The sequence below is a fragment of the Gymnogyps californianus genome, chromosome 3 (genome assembly GCF_018139145.2).
Source record: "Gymnogyps californianus isolate 813 chromosome 3, ASM1813914v2, whole genome shotgun sequence".
Classification (NCBI taxonomy): domain Eukaryota; kingdom Metazoa; phylum Chordata; class Aves; order Accipitriformes; family Cathartidae; genus Gymnogyps; species Gymnogyps californianus.
In genome coordinates this window covers 20,500,302-20,520,904 of record NC_059473.1, presented here as the reverse complement: position 1 = coordinate 20,520,904, position 20,603 = coordinate 20,500,302, and the positions used below count along the sequence as shown (strand labels likewise).

At 41.6% G+C, this 20,603-nt stretch overlaps 1 protein-coding gene across 2 annotated transcripts; it reads left to right on the top strand.

Annotated features, from left to right (window-relative positions):
* Positions 1-1,700: 1,700 nt before the first annotated feature.
* Positions 1,701-15,450, top strand: FBXO28 (F-box protein 28). Of its 2 annotated transcripts, XM_050894623.1 has the most exons (6): positions 1,701-1,913; positions 7,938-8,047; positions 9,022-9,160; positions 11,707-11,902; positions 13,117-13,224; positions 13,728-15,450. In XM_050894623.1, exons 1-6 carry the CDS (start codon positions 1,701-1,703, stop codon positions 14,120-14,122), a joined length of 1,161 nt encoding a protein of 386 aa, XP_050750580.1. In that variant the 3' UTR covers positions 14,123-15,450. The 2 variants fall into 2 exon arrangements, with proteins under 2 accessions (XP_050750580.1, XP_050750581.1); XM_050894624.1 differs by lacking the exon at positions 13,117-13,224.
* The last annotated feature ends 5,153 nt before the right edge of the window (positions 15,451-20,603 follow it).

Here is a 20,603-nt window from a genome sequence, read left to right as displayed (position 1 = left end):
GTTCTGTCGGGCTAAAATGGTTGGGAAACTACAGAGTAAGTGTCTGTGACCACACTCAGAAGCACCAGGGAATGTTCTAGAAACAGCCCTTGGCCCCATCCCTTTGCTGCCCCAGTTATTACATCCAAGAAAACTCCCTAATATACAGGATTAAAGGCAAATAAAGGAGCAGAGTTTGTTTTATTCTGAGTGTTTCGCCTCCTCAATAATGCCTGGTTCCAAGCAGTATTTTGCAGGCAGCCGTAGTTTTTGCCAGCTGGCTCTGACCCCCAAAGGCCGACAGCAGACCTGCACACCCAGTGCTCACCCCCGCTGCTGGGGCTCCCCTGCGCATCCTGGCCAAGGTGGGGTAGGACCAGGTTGGACACAAAAGGGGGGTGCTCACCCGTCTATACATAGAATAGAAAGGCCTGGATTACATTTGTAAGAAGTATGTAGTTGTGCTTCACTTATAAGCTACGGAGGTATTTTTCTGTCCTGTAGCTGCCTCACTGTAATTCACCTGTATTTTCCTGGGGGGCCGCTGTGCTTGTGCAGCCAGCGCCGCTCCTGCAGTGGGGAGGGAGCACTGCCGTACTCCTGAGCACCAGCAGCGATGAAGTTTTTGGAGGTCCTTCTCACACAGTTTCCTCAGGTGGGGGCGTGGAGAGGGAGGCGCTCATCTCTCCTCTCCGGTGTCCGGCCACAGGACGCAAGGGGATGGCGGAAAGCTGCCTCAGGGGAAGTTCAGGTTGGGTATTAGAGAAAAGCTCCTCATGGAGAGGGTGGTCTGGCACGGGAATGGGCTCTCCAGGGAAGGGGTCACAGCCCCAAGCCAGTCGGCGTTCAAGAAGCGTTTTATATATATATATATATATATGTATACATATGGTTTAACTTTTAGGTTGCCCTGTGCGGAGCGAGGAGCAGGCCTGGATGATCCTCGTGGGTCCCTTCCAGCTCAGGATAGCCTACATCTCTGTGAGCTTCTGCAGCCTCCTCAACCGCCTTACTCTTGCGTCTCTTCTTCCGCAGAGTGGGAAGAAAAAAGCCCTGTAGCTTCGCAACGACCCACACGAGACTAATGTGCAAAAACCCTGTTGTGCAGCGTCGGGCTGCTGGTATAGGGAGCTCAGGGTGCCATTTCCAACCACAGCCAGTGGCGGTTGCTTATGTACCTCATGTGAGGAACCCAGCAGGCACGCGGTGGTATTTGCCCGTGTGTCCTGACACCCTTATCAAACCCTGCTTGTGCTTTTATCCTCCACCACCTTCGCCAACAGGGAGCCTCAACCTTTCGTTACACACGGCACGACAGACCTATTTCCAGCCGTTTGTTTTAAATCAGCCCCTGGTGGGGTGCCCAGCACTTGGGGGGGAATGTCGAGCAGCCTCCACCACGCCTCGGGGCCCTCCCTCAGTCGGCAGAAGGGTCTGCCGGGGCGCAGCCCTGCTGCGGCCGCCACACACCGCCCCCGCAGGCGCCTCGGTGCCTCAGGACGGGCTCCGGGGCGGCGGGCGGGCGGCACTGCCGGGCGCCGGGGCACTGAGGGACGGCCAACGGCCGCCCCCTCCCCCGCGCTCTGCTGCCCCCAAGCGGCCGGGCGGGGCGGGGCGGGGCGGGGCGGGGCGGGGCGCCCCGTCCGGTACAAACGGGGGCGGAAGTGTCGTTATAGGAAGGCTTACTCCCCTCCCTCAGTGGAGGAAGGACGGGCTCCAAGATGGCGGCGCCGGAGGAGCGGCTCCTGTCGGACAGGGAAGGCGGCGCCCTGGGCTCGGCGCGGCTCTCCCCGCCCCCGGTCTCGGAGTCTCCCGAGGCTCTGGCGCCCTTGGAGCCGCCGCCTCAGAGCAACACGCTCATGGGGCTGCCCATCGTGGCGATCGAGAGCATCCTCAGCTTCCTGTCCTACGATGAGACAAGCCAGCTCCGCCTGGTAGGGGCCGGGGAGGGGAGGTGGCGAGGCGGGCGAGCGAGGAGCCCTGCTGCGGCCGGGGCCCGGGCTCGCCGGGGGAAACCCGTGTCGCTGGCCGGGCCCGCCGGGCACCGCCGATCTCGGGGTGGGAGCAGCGCTGGGAGGAGGTGGGGAGGTGGCGGCGGCTCCGGCCGCCCCCCGCCGGGCTGCTGCTCTCGCTGGGGAAAGGGGCGGGATGGGGTGGGGTGGGATGGGGCTTTCTCCCTTCTCCCCAACCGCCCCCGAGCCTCGGGTGCGGACATGTAGGTGTGTGCCTCCATACGCGCATTCCTAAACGTCTTTTACCGTCTCTTACTTCTTTCATTCCGTTCGTCCTCTGGGAGAAATTATTGGGCTGCTGGAGGCTTCTTTCTCCTAGTGACTGCTTTTCTTGGGGGACTAGTCTATTGTGTCTCATGTGTGTATTTATTTTTACTTATAGAGCTTAAGCCTACAAGTGTAGGAGATGATGAGCTTGCTGCTCCAAGGACTCTACTGTATCTAGAAATAAATGTGGGGCAAAAAAGCGGGTGTAAAAAAGCCCTTGTCTGCCTGAAAGGCTGCCTGCTTCTTCCCATCATAGTAGTAGATCTAATAAAAGATATTACCTCTACCTCTGAACTTTATAATGCCAAAAAAGTGTGCAGCTGTCAGTGAGGAGATCAGTGTACATCAATCTTTAACTGCATGTATAAGGAGCCTGATGTAAACTATGACATAATATGATAAGCTGCTATCTTACTGAATTTCTTATGAGGCTGTAAATGGAATAATAGTGAGGGAATTAATGCATAGCTTATGTAACCCTCAGTAAACTTGCATCTACTGTACTCTTTCTATTTTAAGAACTCTATTAGCCTAAACCTGATAATATTACAAGCATATTTCTGCAGGAAATTAGACTGCGTGTGTCCTGGATCAGCAACCTGAAGTGTTGCATCCCGACTGTAACTTTAAACTGAAAGCTCTTCAAGCAGAAAATCTGTTCTTATTCGTTCTGCACCAAGTACACCAGTACCTAAATATTTCTAGCATGCTGTCAGTCCACTAAAGACTTTTTCTTCTGTGAGAATAGGTAGTGGATCTGTGAAAAAGATGGAGTACTGCCTTTTTGGATTGCAGCCTCTGCTTTTGAGTACTTACAGTTTGAATGAAGGGAAGAGAAGAAGTACATACGCTGTTTGGGTATGCTGCATGGTCTGTATTGCAATGCTAGACACAGCCCTTTGCTGCAACTTTCCTGTTGCATTTTTTAAATGGTAGTACCCGTGGGAGCTATCACTAGTTAATAGAAGGTTTTTTCTTTCTGTAGGGCTGAGTTAATGTTTGTAAGCAATGCTTTGTCAGCAGTGAAGTTGAGAATAGGAAAGATGGTAGGGTAAGAACTAAACCAGCTGTTTAACTCTCAGTGCTACTTAAGAAGTAAAATGTAACACTTTAATGCTCTCTTATATAGCACCTGCAAGTTCATTTTGCCAGAAGACTGCCCCTTTCAGAAGTTTCAGAAATACGCAAAACCAGACTGGATAAATATTAACTTTGACACACACATGGAACAATACTAGACGTAAAATGAAGGAAACTATTCAGTTGGTCTTTCCCTATTTTTAATTTTTGAGTCAGTGACAGCCAAGAAACTTAATCTCCATCAAATTCCTTACTGTTCCCTTAAGCACATCAGAAGGCATTATGAGCATTCTTCTGAGAAGAAAGTACACTTGTCTTTGTTAACCAGCAGTAATGTAAAGAATCAAAGCCCTTCTGGTTTGACCTAGTCAAAAGTGTAGCTCATAACCACATAAGCTTGATCAGCTAGGTCTTTTGGATGGCCGTTCAGAACTAAAGGTGCTCTTTTGGCAATTCGCTGAGAGGAAGAGACTGGATGTTTTACATAACTCCAGATGCTGTTGACAGAGAATTAAGGTAGCCTTTAAAAATAACAATGCCTAGGCATAAATTCATAATGAAATTTCATCACTTTCAGATTTTTAAAGGCTACAAGTGGCCTTGGGAGACACTTGTGTATTCCTGCTCTAAGCTCTGTCTTGCACAAACAGTAAATTTTTCTTCTCTATGAGAACTGACTTGAGCTGCTTATCAAAGATGAATGGGTGTATCTTATAATGAGTAGTATTCTGCTAAAGATACATTGCAGGACCACATTAATTGAATGGCGGGGATTAAATTGCTTAGGTCGCATGCATATTAAAAATGTGCCCCAAAGCAGCCTCATTAACCCCTTAGAATGTGGCATTCCATAGGATAAAGCATCTTGAGGAAGGTAGGAAGATATAATCCAGGACATCAATCAACCTAAATGCAGTTTGATCATACATGTGGAGACACAAAATGTGGATTCCCTAAACTGATCGCTTTGATGCATTCTCTGGATCCCAGCATTGAAGGAAATGGATGTCCTAATCTCCTTCTTCTTCTGGATCACTTTAGCTCACTGATCCAAAAAAAAAAAAAAAAAAATTTGAGTTGAACTGGTGTTAGATCCAGAGTGTGTACAAGAAGACAGATTAAGGAGTTGACTGGGTGGAAGGATGTAGAACATCAGCGAGTTTTCAGATTAAAATAGAGATAGGAACCTGTATTGTTTATATAGAGCATAATGAGGAGCATAATCTAAGGCTTAAGGTCCATAAGTCTTTTTCTGTCACCAAAGGACAAGGTAGAGAACATTTCCTGCTTATGATGATTGCCATCAGGCAAGGCAAGACCATGGGCCCCTCATTGTGCAAAGCAGCACTTACTTTCCTGAGCATAATGCTTTTCCTATTCCTGGTGTTACTGCATTTAAAAGCATAAATGAAGCACCTACTGGTTAAGCAGTGAAGTAGATCTAAAGTAATGGAGATTAAACAATAGGTATTCAGAACGCAGTCTGGTCTGAAATTATGCCTCAGTGCAAATCCTGAGTTCTCAAACTTTTGTTCAGATAAAGTGAATGAGAGGAAAAGCAGCAGCATTCTGCTTTCAGCCCTTTTGAGTATTTACTTCATCTATTTCTTCTGATATGTCATCATAAGAGAAACATAGAAAACCCAAAAGATCCTTATGTCTGAAGCTGTCATGTTCTGGATGAGCTGCAGCCTAGTATGTGTGCTAATATGGAAACTAGCTATCTTCCAGCTTTTGAAGGCTTCTTATACTGTGATTTTTTTTTTTTAATGACTTACAGAAGCTCTGGAATTTTTACCTGAGTAGGATAATAATTAAATTCTTATATTCCAGTTTCTTTTCACTGACATGTCTGAGCTTGGAAATGCACTTCCATTCAGGCTATTACTACAGCAAGCGTGGTTAAAAACAAACAATCCACAACCTCCTTCCATGAACACTCTGAGGAGAAGGTTATCTTGCATTCTGACACGTCAGAAGTGTCTTAGATTCTGCAGCAAACTTGTGCTTATTTTCTGCACAGCACAAATAAGGACTGTTAGCCTTTGGGCAGCACAGCTTTAATCTTCCTACAGTTTCAGTAAGTCTGTATTTACAGGCATTTCTAGGTTAAAGCTTCTTGCTGAAGTCATCAACATTTTGCCACTTATTTATACTTTACCCTAGAAAGGCATTATGAAACATGGTGTCTGTGTAGCCTCTAAGAAAAAGAACATATATTGAATCTAAATACTTGAGGATATTTTTATGTCTGTTTTGATATTGCTTATCTGTTAGTGAAGCTTGGAAGAAATAAGACATGCTTGAGGAAAGGGAAGCTGGTAGTAGTCGTCTAGCAGATTGTGCCAGTTTAGTTTGTTTACGAATGAAGTGGAAAATTAGTTCTTTCATAGATGCTGTTATCGCATATAAGTCAGCATGCTAAGAAGCAACCACCTCATTCTGCTTTTCACATGGATTTGGAATAACTTTCTAATGCTGAAATTTCAACACAGTGTCTGGTTGGACTTGACATTTTGGGAAACTCAGACTTTTTCAGCTTTATGGCTAGAATAAGAAAATACAAAAATTTGCAAATACAAATATGAGCAAATTTTAACTTTTTACTTTCTTATGGTCCATTGAATAGCTAGTATCGAACTGTCTTGGACTAATATGAACACTTAAAAGTGTAATAATGCTACTTTGCATATGACCGCTTACTGTGCAGTCTAAAAGAGGTATGTTGTTCCTATAAATGCAGGTGCTGTATGGTTTAGATGGTGACATCAGGAACCAGCTGAGAACTAAGAGATGATTGGTAAAATAAGTTGCAGACAAACACTTTTGGTTTCTGGTGGTACCTGTTACCTGTTCGGTGTTTGGGTTCTGGACTGATTATTGGCACAAATATGGGTAATGTCCAGAAACTGGAGCACATAATTCTTCATGCTGCGTAGCGTAAGCAAATGAGTAAGATTACAAAAATCCAGTGTTTAAAAAAATCTAGTGCAGTGTGTGTTACCCGTTGCAACTTACCGTCTCAGATGCGGGAGGGCTTCAGCGCACTGAAAGGTCCTTGCTGCCACCAGATGTCAGTATACACGTGGGTAAAACCACTCTTTCTCTGCTTCCTCTGAATTTGTCGCTAATAATCTATCTAGGATTGTTTTTCTCTTGTGCTGAATAATTGCGTAGCTAACAGAGCCCCTGTGCAGGTACTAGATCCTAGTTCAGGGGTTTGGTAGCATTAGAACTACAAGTAAGCTGTAAAGTCTTGTACTCAAAAATGGTATCAGATCTAGGCATCCCTAATGCAGCTAGTATCTCAGAAGAAATGTGACAATTTCCTCCTTCCCGTCGTTGAAGGGCCAGCATTATTTTTTATACGCTGGAGATGATTTAGCTGATTCCATGAATGTTGGGGAGAGTGTGCTGAGACTGTGCCTCTGTAGTTAGCCTGTCTGATCCTTCTCCTTTGACTGTTAACAAGGAAGATGTAATACAAAGGAGCACAGACAGATCGACAGCAATTGCTTAATGGTCTGTTAATACAGATCTGTTTGAAAATGGTCAGTTCGTACTCACAGAACTTAAGCTAGCTATGACTAGAGGAACTCACAGAAAGTAGAACTTCTTTAAGTAGTGCCTTCCATATAAACAGAAAATAATTGCAGGCTTTTCTGGGAGAAGTGAGAATCTTCTTCCTCAAGGTATAAACTTACATAGACTTTAAAATTATGAAATGGGTAGTGTATGGAGGGAAGGAGTGTTTATTTAAACAAAAAAAAGCAAAGCTAATCCATTGGAAAGTGGAGTCACAGTGGGAGATACGCACTTTAGTATAAAAAAAAACCAAACAATTTCAAAGGACAGTTGGTTCATTAAGCTCTTGCATCTTCAGAACTGAATTGCAATTGCTTTAAACTTTTGTATGAGTTGGCTTTGTCTTGTAACTGGTTGCTTTGTGAAGGTTTAAATTTAGCAGCTTCTTCTGCAGCTATTAATGTCCTTTCTCCCTAAATCTGTGGAAAAAAATTAGGCTATTGGGATCTAACATAGCAAATAAAGGAATCTGTTAAACAAAGAAAAGTCTTTTTTATACAAAAAGGAATCTTGTTGCACGTGCACTGTATTGCATAAGTTTTTAAATTTAATTGTGGCTGTCTTAAAAACGTAAGCCTTAAATGCCGAAAGAAAACCATCATGATTTCTTGTTTTTAAAGGCTTCTTTTTTGAGACTACAAAATATTAACTTGATCTACCAGAATCACTCTGGAGACCAAGTTAAAAGCCAGGCATAGGCATTTGCAACTTCCATTAAAATCAGAGGAAATTGTATCTGCTTACATATGGTAGCATTCAGCCTACTGTCTCTTGTTAGGCAATATCAGGAGATTAATTTGTGAACTGTGTGGAACATTGCTGCTCCTTTTTGGAGTATCATGATCATTGTTAGAGATGGTGATGCTGTAAGCTCAACTGCAGTTTCTGCTTCTTGAAATGGAGCAAAAACTGGTAAGAGAATCTTTTACTACCCAGCAAGTACGGGTAAGATAGTAGTAAAAGTGACTTGTGGCCTTAATTGAGCCTTAAGTTTTTCTTTTTACTTAAACACAGGTTTGTAAACGAATGGACTTGGTTTGCCAGCGAATGTTAAATCAGGGATTTCTGAAAGTGGAAAGATACCACAACTTGTGTCAAAAGCAAGTTAAAGCTCAGCTTCCAAGGTATGTACCAGTTAAAACCATAGTTAAACTTAAATGTGCTAGATTCTTTTATGCAGAATATTGAAAAGGAATTTCTTGCTGGCTAATTCCACTTATGTATCTTGAAAATTTGAGTCACATTTGGTTTTATTTCATTTTTTTTCCAAAAGCACCTTGAAGCTAAGATCTAATTACAGAATAATGGTGTGGGTGAATGTAAGTTGTCGTGTACTATGAACTGGAATATTGGAAAGTGTCTCTGGTATTTTAAACAGAGAAAAGAAGAGTGGGTCCTGTATTACTCAACTCTTCTGGCAAATCAAGCAAGGACTCCTAGGAATGAATAAATGCCATTCCTTTTCAAGACCGACTGCCTTCACTGATGATTTATCTACGACTCTGCTTAAAAAAAAGCAAGGTTTTTCAGTGCCAAGGATTGAACAGGGGAAAGGGAGGGGGGGTTGACATGTGAGCATTACTGGGAGCTAGTTTCTCACTAAAGCAATGTCTTTTCTCCTCTTTCCAGTGAATAAGTGCAGATGCTGCTGTGTCCTATTAGACTTCCCAGTCAGAGTGAAGAAACTAAATGCTGCTTACTGTAGAGATCCTTTCTCAAAAGAGCTTATATCTCAACCTAAACTCTGTAGCAAGCAGTATTAATATATTGATGTCAATTGCATTGAAGTACTAACTGTAGGAATGTGGGGGGATAAAAATATTCACACTGACTCAGTGTCTAGTGCTAGTTAGTACTGAAAGCTTGTTTTTACATAGTCCTAAATTGCATATAGAGTTTATGGATCACATAGGATGTAGTAAGTAATTAGAGCTGGTTCTCAATCTGTATCAGTTTTTTCCATAAAGACAGAACTAATGTTAGTGGTTACATTTTCAAACCTCAGAGCATTTTAAGGGTGAAATTAACTTGAGTGATTGTTAGTTTCAATTTGTTGATTCATTGTTAAATCAGTGTCACTTAATGGTCTGTCTTCTAGACGGGAGTCAGAAAGAAGAAACCATTCATTAGCTCGTCATGCTGACATCCTTGCTGCTGTAGAAACAAGACTCTCTCTGTTAAATATGACTTTCATGAAGTATGTCGATTCCAATCTCTGTTGCTTCATACCTGGAAAGGTAAAATGTAGACTACACTATGTGAATGTATATCTGTGTTTAAAAAATACAGTTGTGTAACTTAACCTGGGACAGCTGGGACAAATTTACATAACGTATATATATACACTGAAACTGTGTTTCAGATACTTGCAAACAAACACACAAGCCAATACTCTGCTATAACAGACAGTCTGAAATGAATGAACCAGACTATATCTAAATTATTTTAAACTTGATTTCCATTTTCCCTTAGATTCTCTCTTAATTCTGACATTTGAGTTGTGGCATATACATCCTATACAACCTTTTACAAGAAACACATGATATGTAGGGTTTAATTCTGAATTTTAATTGTAAAAAACAGCTGGAGGCCAGGTCATCAGAAGATGTAGTAATTTGGACTACGTATAACACCAAGCACTCAATCAGGAAGATTTTAGGCACCTTTCTTAAAGGTTTGAGTACTTCAGTTTAATTGAATTAAGATATTTAGTATGTGGAAACACTGTTCAGTATTACAGTGGATGGGGTATTTTTGTACAGTAGGTGGAATTAGTTTTAAATGTAGATAAAGTGTGTTAAATATTAATACTACTGAACAATTCTGGTGTTTCAGAATACTACACCAGCATAAAATACAAATTATGCGAGATGTACATCGGAGATACCACTGTTTTACAAACTGTGAAAACAGAAGTGCACAGGGGAATTGACAAAATTGTGATCTGAGGAAGACTGGTACAGCTCAGGGTTGAAACAAGATCTGTGAACATTAGCCTAATGCTCTAATTATTGATCTTTCCGTGGAAGGTTTGGATATGTTGGTATTAATTTTTCATGGGCAGATAACTGAATTGGACTGGGATGAATGGCAAAGTTACCTGTTGGATTCAGGTGAAGCATGGCAGGCATTTTTACATTCAGTAGAGTAGGATAGGCTGTTGGGATGAAATGTATTTTTATCTTTAAGTGGTAACTTGATTTCCGTACACTCTTGTTGACTTGATATTTAATTAATTTTAAATTAAATATATTAAACTGTAATGATTTATGCTTATTTGACTTTCTATTATATTTTTATATATACCATGTATTGTAAAAAATGTAATATAACATAAAGTCAAATAAACTTAAGTCCTTGATACTCACATGGTAAATGGAATACTTAAAAGAAATGTTGCCTTAGTGTTTTGAAGAGTAGGCAGAAAGGCCATACTCAATCTAGACCTGGGGTGTGTAGGAGTCGGGCAAGTGAGCTTGCCAGCCATTTTCCTTGTGGGTACTGAGTCATAAGGACATTGTTTGTATTCTGATATAACACCTAAAAAAGTTTTTTTTAAATTATTTATTTAGTGTATGAGCTTGCTACTGCCACTGCTCTCTCAGCACAGTTAGCAATTCACCAGAAAATCCTATTTTGGTCAAGCAGATTCAAGGCTTAGTGTTCAGTTACAGCCTGTGGTTTCCCCCCCAACCTGCCCTGCTCCCCTCAGGAAACTTCGTTTGAATGAAGCTGCCACAGAACTGTCAGGAAGTGAATTTGTGTTAGAATATGTGAATCCTGATTTGAGGTTCAGCATACTGTGTGAGGGCTCCTGGTGATAGCAGAGCACTGCTGCAAGATTTTATATTGAGGATGGCAGGAGAATGCTTTGAGGATGTTGTTGCTAACAGGATATAATGTGGGTAAAATTACAGAAGTCTTTTGTAAGCTTGTTGCGTGATGAGACACTTCAGTCCTGTCTAGCTTTTGCAACTTTTCAGCTAAGCTTCCATTATTGAAACACAAGATGCAACTGTATTGTCTTACCTATGATTCTAAGTCCTTAAGATCTGTGTTCTTCAGGAGACTCTTCAACCATTCTTAATCCTGTGCAAAATACCTGTGTCAGTAGTTTCGGTAATAAGAGACCAGCACTCCTATCTTGACCTGCCTCAGACTATAATTCATAGATTAGTGAGACACCTTTCATCTCTCTGTATCTCCCCTAACCAAAGGGCTTGTCAAACCTGTTAAGAGGGTGCTTATGTTCTCCGTCAGTAGTGGATTGATGTTTTATAAATCAATATATTTTGGAATTAATCTGAATTTGCAATATTTTGGGTGTATGCAAGTGGACTCAAGTAAATATTTACAACTCTTCAGACTGACATAATGATAATTCTTGCAGTTCCATTCATGTGTTTCGTATCTGGCTGGGGAATGACTGCTCTACATTGTGGCTTAGAGTATCTTGCTTCAGGTTCTCCAAAAAGAAATGATTATGCTCTGCTGAGTATAGATTATATAACTTAGAACTCAAGTGTGGATGTAGTAAACCAAAATTTCACACAATGAGCATTATTTCATGACTTTGAAGAGAGTTGTTGTGATAGATCAAGTGAATAGCTTCTCTGATATATCATGAACAGCACTTTATTTCAAAAAGCTGATCTAGAACTAAAGCACACAGTGGTATGCAATAGTTACGTAGTAAAAGTCCCTGAATATGCCAGCACTTCTAGAATGATCTGAAATAATCTTGCCTTTATCAGAAAATCCTAATTCTTCTTAAATGTTTTAGGTAATAGATGAAATTTATCGTGTGCTAAGGTATGTAAACTCTACAAGAGCTCCTCAGAGAGCTCATGAAGTTCTTCAAGAACTAAGGGACATTTCCTCCATGGCTATGGAATATTTTGATGAGAAGATTGTTCCAATACTGAAAAGAAAGATGCCTGGGTCAGATGTATCGGGACGTCTGATAGGAACTGCCCCAGGTATTAATTCCAACGTATAGTTAAGTTTTATTTAGTTTTTCTGTAAAAATTCACAGCACTGTATCTTTTTAAAGCTCCCTCCCTTAAATGCGAGCTTTATTACATAAATATTGATGATACTTGTTTAAGAATGCTAACTGAAATTCATTGCTTTGAAATTTAAGGAGCCTTTGTACTACCAAAAGAACAGTCACTTGAATGTATGTTAGAATTATGCATAGCGTGTATTCATTAAACAAACGCTTTTGTGCGACCAATGAATGAGACTTTATCATTGCACTTGGTTGAAATTTGGCACATGAGATGACAACTCGATGCCTTTTATTTTTAGGATGATCAGCAAATGAATTATCCTAAGCTGTTGTAGTGCATAGAGAGCTAGAACATACTTGTATGTGCTTTTTTACTCTCCTGGGGCACTAATGTATACACTAACAAGCAAAATACTTATGGGTAATAGTGAAAAGGCAATTAAAATAACAGTCTGTAAATAAACAATTAAACTGGTCCTTTGTATACTCTGTCAGACTTTCCAGAACTTCTGTGAACTAAAGTCTAAGGTAGTTGCCTCATATGATGGCCAAAAGCAAAAGGTTAGTAGAACTGTGGTGTTTTCCCTGTGCTGAACATCTTCACACTTCTTAGGAACTGTGAAATTAACTCTCTGAAAGGATAACTTAATGAACATGGGGAAAAAAAAAAAAATTACATCTTAAGCAAAAATGATAGGCCTAGCTGTAGGAGCTGCTTGTCGTTTCTGGTATGTCCTGTCCATCCTTTTAGCCATAAGTATGTATACCACCTCTTAATCATAGCCTGTTAATTATACCTCAATTCCATTGAGTCTCTCAGTTGAGGAAGTATTGCCCAAACCCATAGCTGATGTCAATCGGCTTTTCAAGGCGAAGGCTTTATGTGCCATAAAAATGCCTCTCTTGTGTTGGGGGAGGAGCATAACCTATCTAATGGCAACCCTTTAGTGTCACATAACTGTAGCTATGCTGGCATCTTAAAGGAAAAAAAAGAGGAGGAGGAGGAGGAGGATGACTGTTCTAGGCTGTTCCAGACTGTTCTGTCTTTGTAGCACTTAAAAGTTGTATCTTACTTGTACAGCATTGCTAGAAGAGTAAAATGATAGAAAAAGTGATAGATACTTTTATGACAGAAAAAGTGAAAGAAATTATACAGTAGCTGTTAGTCTCCTTGATTTGCAGGAACTTTATTAAAATCAACATTCCCAAGCTCAAATTCCAGTATGGTTTTAGTACTTAGGAAGAGTGAGTCTAAAGAAGCATGGAAAATAAATTCCTTTCTTCTAAAAAGTAAGTTAAACTGAAATATCTTGTTAAGCCCCAAACCACAAAATTTTAGAACTTTAGCTGTCTACAACTAAGACAGCAGAATTGTACTGCTCTATTGAAATATATTTATTTAATATAACTATTCTGTAATAAGTAATTTATAGACATTTTGCGGGTTTTTGACTTAATATCTGTGACCCTAAGTCTTGATGACAACATAATATCTCTACGTAATTTCTGATACAGCAAAAGGAGGGGGGCTTATATACAAAAAATGAATGATGAGCTGTTTTCCAGACTACTGAAAGTCTAGGTATTTTAAATTAAACTAGTTGTGCTCTGAGATACCATATGCTGTTGTTAGACACTTAAATGACTGTAAATCTGTTTACATGTTCACATAACTTGCAACCAGTATTCAGATTCATGTTTGGGGAGTGGGGATAAGCAAAATACGAAAACTCAGACACAATTTCTACCTTTGTCTTAAAGTTGTAGAGGATTAATCACAGTTTTCTCTGAAGTTCCAGGGCCTTCTGCAGCACTGACAACAATGCAGCTGTTCTCCAAGCAGAACCCTTCAAGACAGGAAGTCACCAAACTCCAGCAGCAAGTAAAAGCGAATGGCACAGGCTTGACAGCGCTAAAGCGGGAAATCTCAGAGCTTCGCATCAAAGTGCAAGAGCAACAGAAACAACTCCAAGATCAAGATCAGAAACTGCTTGAGCAAACCCAAATCATAGGTGAACAGAATGCCCGATTGGCTGAGCTTGAACGCAAGCTGCGAGAGGTGATGGAGAGTACAGTAGGAAATTCTTCAGGTTCTGGCTCAAATGAACAATCTCCTAGAAAACGGAGGAAGGCGGTTGAATCCACAGACTGTCCTAGGAAATCTAAACGCCTTCGAAACAGAAAATAACTTGGGAGTAAACGACACCTTCAGGAGGATACACTGCTTTAGTAGCCCAAGCAGGTCTGCTTGTTTGGATACTGTGACTAGCTTCATGGTGTCACTTAGGCTGCTGGCTCTTCAAAACACCACTTAGACTTGAACAGTAATTTTCTTTCATTGAGACTTTTCCCCTGCTTTCTGTATGGGTGGGCCTAATGCACAGAATCTTTAAGATTTGCAATAGATACATACTAACCAGACCTGCTCTGTTATGTTTTGAAGGGTTAATCTTTTTTCTGTGCAGATGTGTTTAAAGTAAACTTATTTGTGTTTATGCATATGTTCACATAAAATCTTAAATAAATTCAGTCTTAACTGACTAAAAAGTTAAGCGTAAAAACAGATGTCCTGTTCACTTGAAGGAAAGATCCACTTTTAAAATCTTGTTTTAGAGAACTGGACCTTTTTTGTTACAAGTGACCTTGTCTGGAATGTCTGAAAAGTAGGTAATACTTTTTGGGGATCTCTGTAATGAGTAAAACTGACTTCTTAAGCTACAGTATTGGCTATATATTTTTGTAAACTTACAAGGAAGGGCCTTCTATCCAGTCTTCACATGCACACACCCTGGTTCTAGGTCTTGGGAGCCATATTCTACATTTGCATGGATAGATGCATGTACAGCTTAGCCTGCTTAAAGCACTTGCCTGAAATTGTTCTTAACTCTGGGAGAGAACACAGAGACCTATAAAGCAATTTCTTTGTTCCTCAGCCATAACTTAGCATCTGCTTTCAGCACAACTGCTTTCTTACAATGAGGTGGTCTCACGAAGCTAGTTGCAGGAGAGTTTGAACGCAGGCTATCTGCCACTTTCACTGCCTGTAAATTGCAGGTATTGTAGCCAAAGCTGGAGAATTGAGAAGCTGCCTATGCATCACTTGATTCATAGGCCAACATCTAATAAGTATCAGACAAATTGTCCCTACAATAACCAAGCTCAGGGGGACATCATTTGAATGAAATGCTGTATTATGGAAAACTTAAACTATTTTGTGTGTATGTGTTGGGGGTGGGGTGGGATGGAAATTTCTCTGTAACACTGACAATATTCTAAGCTTTCCTTACCCTAAAAGGTAAATCACTTCAGACAAAGCTTTAATTTCTTTTGCACTTCTGTTTTGAGCTTGTAACTGGAAAAGCATGTCTTGCACTGTTCAGTCTCTCTGGTCACTTTAACAACCTCAGAGTTGTGTACAGTGATTCCCCCCCATCTGTATATTTTTGGAACCTTATACAAATACCATTGTCCTTGTTTTTGTTTTAATGTACTAAACTATGTAGCTTTATCATTTGACTTACGTTTTCTTTTTTTAACCAGCTGCTGCTTTGGGTTTAGGTGGTACTGAATTCAACTTGGTACGGCACTGAAAATGCAAATGCTGCATTTGTAGCTGTTCAAAATCTTGGTATTATTACCATGGGTTAAAGTGCAAGTTTCTCTTACATTTTGTATGGCTGTCAGCATAACGTAGTGGTTGTATTTAAATTGCCAAACAAACTGGAAATTGTCTGGTCAAATGTTATATAATCATGGGAAAACTGACATTTTTCCTGAAACTTCAGCTACAATTTTTACTTCTAAAACATATTAGCTCATACCAGAAGTAACATTGCAAATGCCTAATTTTTGGCAGACATTTAATTTTCAAATAAACTTGCTGGGTAGTTTGAGCCTTTTTAAAAAAAAAAAAAAGGCATGTTTCTTAAGAAAAGCATCAAGGAAATGATAAGAGGTTATCTGGGGGAAAGGTTAAACTGTTAATAGCAAATGCTCCTTCACTAGTCTTCCATGGCTCAGAATTTTTTTACTGTTAAAGATCTCTTTAAGATAGGTATCTGCTGTTCAGTTTAAAAATACTGGCATATAATTTATCTTTAAAAAAAAAAAAATTTGAATCAAAGGGTCAGCATGATAGCTATAACTACTGTGTATCATTTGATACAAATTCATTTAATGGTCATACATGAATTTGTCATCATGAAATGGTCTAATTAACAGATATTTGTGGTTAAATACTTCTAAACAAGTATAAAGCTGTGAATTGCATTTACTGAAAAGGTTTATTCAGACATCTCTTGATATCTTTCACTTTAGTTTCTTTATTTCTAGAAGATGCAAAAAATTCCCCCCCTTCACAATATACAAATAGTTTAAGATTATTCGAGAGTACCATTTATCTGAATGTTGCTGAAGCTCTAGCTGTTCATAAACTGAGCTGGAAAGAACAACAGCCTATTGTTACATGAAACATTCTCTGTGAATGGTGCCAACTTGGAACCTTCAACTCAAGGAAGTATCACGTGCTGCAAGTTTGCAGGTGCATCCTGATCCTCTGTGTGCTACCAAGTATAGTAAAATTGAACGAGGCCCATGAAACTTAGGGGGTAGAGGGGATGGTTACAAGCAAGCTCTGAGAAATGCCACAACAACGGTACACCACTATTGTTTTCACTTCCTGTGGAGGGAGGGAGACATCAGTATCAGATGGCTCTCAGACTGGAATACACACCAGTGGTATAGATACAATGTAGGAAACAGAATGAAATAGTTTAGAGAAAATAACTGGAACATTAACTTCTGACACCATATTGTCCCTTATTAAATAAAAAAGGATGCATTTTGCAATGTATGAACAAGCTGATAAATAGCCTGAAGTAAAACGAAATCACTTTTGACTATAAATTTCTATGCAAGTTTACATGAGTTGGTGTATCAGCCTTGAAAAGTACAGTGTTAGTAGCGATTAGTGATTATCTGTTCAAGGGAGAACCTCAAAGTAGTGAGACTAAGATGTAGTTTACAAAGTTACATGAGAAATTGTTTTATTTGCAGCCAGTGTTCATTTTTAGTACTTGTAGGAAGGGCTGAAACTGCACAGCTCAGGGTTGAAAGAGAAAGCAATAGTAAGTGTCTTTTATAGTTAGTTTCTTAAAATAGCTTAAAACTACTGAGGCTAGCTTTCCTTCTGGTTGAGCTTTCCTTTTTTCCTAAAAACAGCATCTTGCTTTGTAAACTGCTTTTGGTTTCATAGTAGGGTTGGGGATTTTTTACAAATTTGTGTATCTAGTGAACATGGTGAAAATGGTATCAGAAGATATCACAATGGTACTTTTTTGAGGGAAAAGCTGTTTGCAACGAGGTCTCGCTCCCCACATTGAACAACTTGTATGTAAATGCAGTATGCAAGCACATTCTAAACAAGGGCTAATGGATGTAATAGGTAGAAGCCCTGAAGGAAGAAAGACTACCTGCTTAACAAGATAAATTTCTCAGATTAAAGAACAGGTAGAAACAAATGGTAACTTCTTCAATTCCTGATACTCGCTCAGCACATTAATCACAGTAGTTCATTAATGTTACAAGGATGCCTTCACATAATTTCTTAATGCAAAAGGTAAGACTGTATTGAACAGAAACTTAGTTGCTCTTACTGAGATCTTCTATCCGTTAATTGTGAGAAGCACTAAGATTGCCTAAGGAATTTTCAACATCAAGAGCCTCTTGAAAATAGGATGACATAGGCTGTAGTTAAATGTGTCTTCAGACAGGAGAGGACTACCAGATTTCTTGGTGTTCCTGATAGTTTTAAGAAGGTAACTGGCAAATTAAAGTGATAGATTGTTGTTTCATTCATCAGCAAATGCAGTTTGGAGTATTTTATAGTAACGTGTCTATTAGTTGTGAACTATTCTGATACTTTCCAATTCCATTCCTGTACTCCTTTGCACCGCACCCAGACCAGCTCACTTGTCCGTGTGCTCGGCTCTTGCAGTTGTGCTTACTGGATCTCACCTTGCTGGTTGGACGGGGATGTGCTGCCAGCTTTCATTTACGTGTAACTGAACACTCTAGGATTTTTGTTCTAGCCTTGTGCCAGCTGAAGACATGCTAAGTACTGGATCTCTTTGTCTTTGGAAGGGAAAATGTCACATACAGAAACTGTTAGCTTGCTTAAGACCTAATATATCTGGATTGGTTACATGGGCTGCTTAAACCAGAAAGACTCAGTGATTAAATAGGAAAAACACTGCACCCCAGGGCACCTGGGCAATTAAATTTTCCAAAACTTTCCTATTTAATATTTTTTGTAGTTGTTTAAGCCTTGTTTGGCTGCTATGGAATGTTTAGTTTATAAATCTGGGCTCTTCTATTTAATTACCTTACTGAAACTTGTGACCATTTACAAACCTATATACATCTGCAGTTCTGTAAAGCTGCCTCTGTGTACTGAGCTCTTGATCCTCTGTCTCTCCTCCAATGCTCCTCTCAACAGCTGCAACCTTTCTTATCAGCAGATGCATTCGTTCTTTTGGCAGGATCCTTCCCATGGATGAGAAGGTCTTTAGCACAATAATGGACAGCAGTGCTAATATTTGAACTACTACAAAAAGGGAACATTTTCAGAAACATTACGTACAGTGTTTAGAGTGCAGTTGAGTGAAACACTTGTGATCCTGGCAATTCTGCAGTCAGCTTCTGCACTGGTAATGCAAAAGCACTTCCTGGTTTATTGTGAAGCGGCCACTGAGCAAGAAATAAAACTGAACATCCCTTGCAAGGGCAAAATGCCTTGATGAAATCTAAACATCTGTTTTACCTCTTATGCTGCACCAGTCCTCACAAAGTCTACAAAATTCAGATCGTGTGACTAAGGAGGGAAAAGCTGTGAATAAACTTCCATCTCTCCTCTACTTGCTCCCTTTTTCACTTCTAATTCACATCCTAATATGCACAGATTAAAAATGCATGTAAACAAAAATATTCGTGAAGCTGTTATGTTTTATAGATCCTGTGCTTTGTGCATTATTTTAGATTTTAAACATTTTCAAGTAGGGATTGTATTTCCCGTACGTTTGCACAGTTGCACATGGGGCTTTTAGCAGCTAGTACATATTTGCCTTTTTTATTCATTATTACTAGTAAATTTTATGTGACGCATCATAAACCTCGAGATATATTACATTAATAGAGAAGTTATAATTTACTTTGTGATAACTTCCTCTGTTGTTTTTATCACTATTACTGATTTAGATTATTTTGAGTGGATTTATAGACAACTAAAATTCCAAGCAAGTAGTCATTCAAATTCCACATAAAGTAATCTTTGTAACTGAACTGCCCACAATCAATATTATATGAGAAATAGATGCAGGGACAGATTAAATGGGGTTTAGTTCTTACAGAGGAGTTTGTCAAAGAAGTTCTTAAAATGTCTTACCACAAGAAGTGAAGAAAATGGGAGACCTTGGCACAGGCGTTTTGAGTTGTAGTTAAGTATCTTTAGGCAGCTTATAGAAATTTAGATTTTGGCCAAATGATAGCTAGTCCTTACAATCACACATCTCTTACCTTTGGAAAAGAAAAAGGTTTTTTTAAAGAGCCACTGTACGATGCTGTTTCCAGTCTCGAGAAAGCAAGTCGGATGAGACTGCCCGGCCTGCCCGGCCGTCTGCGGTGGCTTCTGGGCAGGCTGTCCCAACAATTGAGAGGGGCAGAAATCTCACAGACAGCTAAACCTGTATAAACATCATTAAAGGCAGCAGGAAGCACAGCAGGGGAGGCGGGGTGGGTGAACATGAAGCTGGTGAGGCTTCACCCGCCCAGCTTCTTGGAGGCCAGCTCGTCCTCGCTACCACGGTGAAAGACGACGGAACTTCGGGTTCCCCCAGCGCCTCGGCGTGCGAGGGCGCCCGGAGGCAGGGCCAGCGTTACAAGCCGAGAATTTTCTCTCCCTCCTTAAATATTAGTTATGCATGCGGCGTTATTAAAGCCACCCACAGCGCGGGCAGCGACACTGCCGGCTTGAGAGGCTCGATCCCTCCCCGCGCTCTGCTCCCCTGAGGCGGCAGCGCGTCACAGCCCCGCTCACCTCTCACGCCACACGCCGGCCCCTCGGGACCCCCCTGCGGCCGCCAAGGACGCGCAGGGCGGCTGGCCCTGCCCGCAAGCCTGCCACGCCGCGGCGAGCGCCGGATGAGTCGGCCCCGCCGCCTCCAGCGGGAAGGCCGGGGAGCCGCAGCCCGCCCGGGCGCTCCCGGGGCAGAGCAGTGGGACCTCTGCCCTGAAGAGGGGGACACACACGACTTCCCTCCGGCGGGAGAGGGGGCTGAGGGGCGGCTCGTGCCTTCCCGACCGCCGCCTCCGCCCGGCGGAGGCGCCAAGGGCCGCGGGGAGCCGCCACCCGGCCCCCAGGCGACGGCTTCCCCGGGCGCCTCACCCCGCCCAACCAGGCCCCTGCCGGCGGGCGGAGGGGGAGACGCTCTGGCGGGGGCGGGGCCTGTCAGCCTCGACAGCCCGCAGTAGCCAATGGGGAGAGAGGACGGGGTGGTGGGCGGGACGCCCGCCGAGCCGCCTCCGCGGCGCTATAAAGTGCGGTGCCGGGGAAGGGGGGGAGTGCCGCGTGCCTGGTGCTGAGGGGAGCGGAGCCCGGCTGAGCGGGCGAGGGA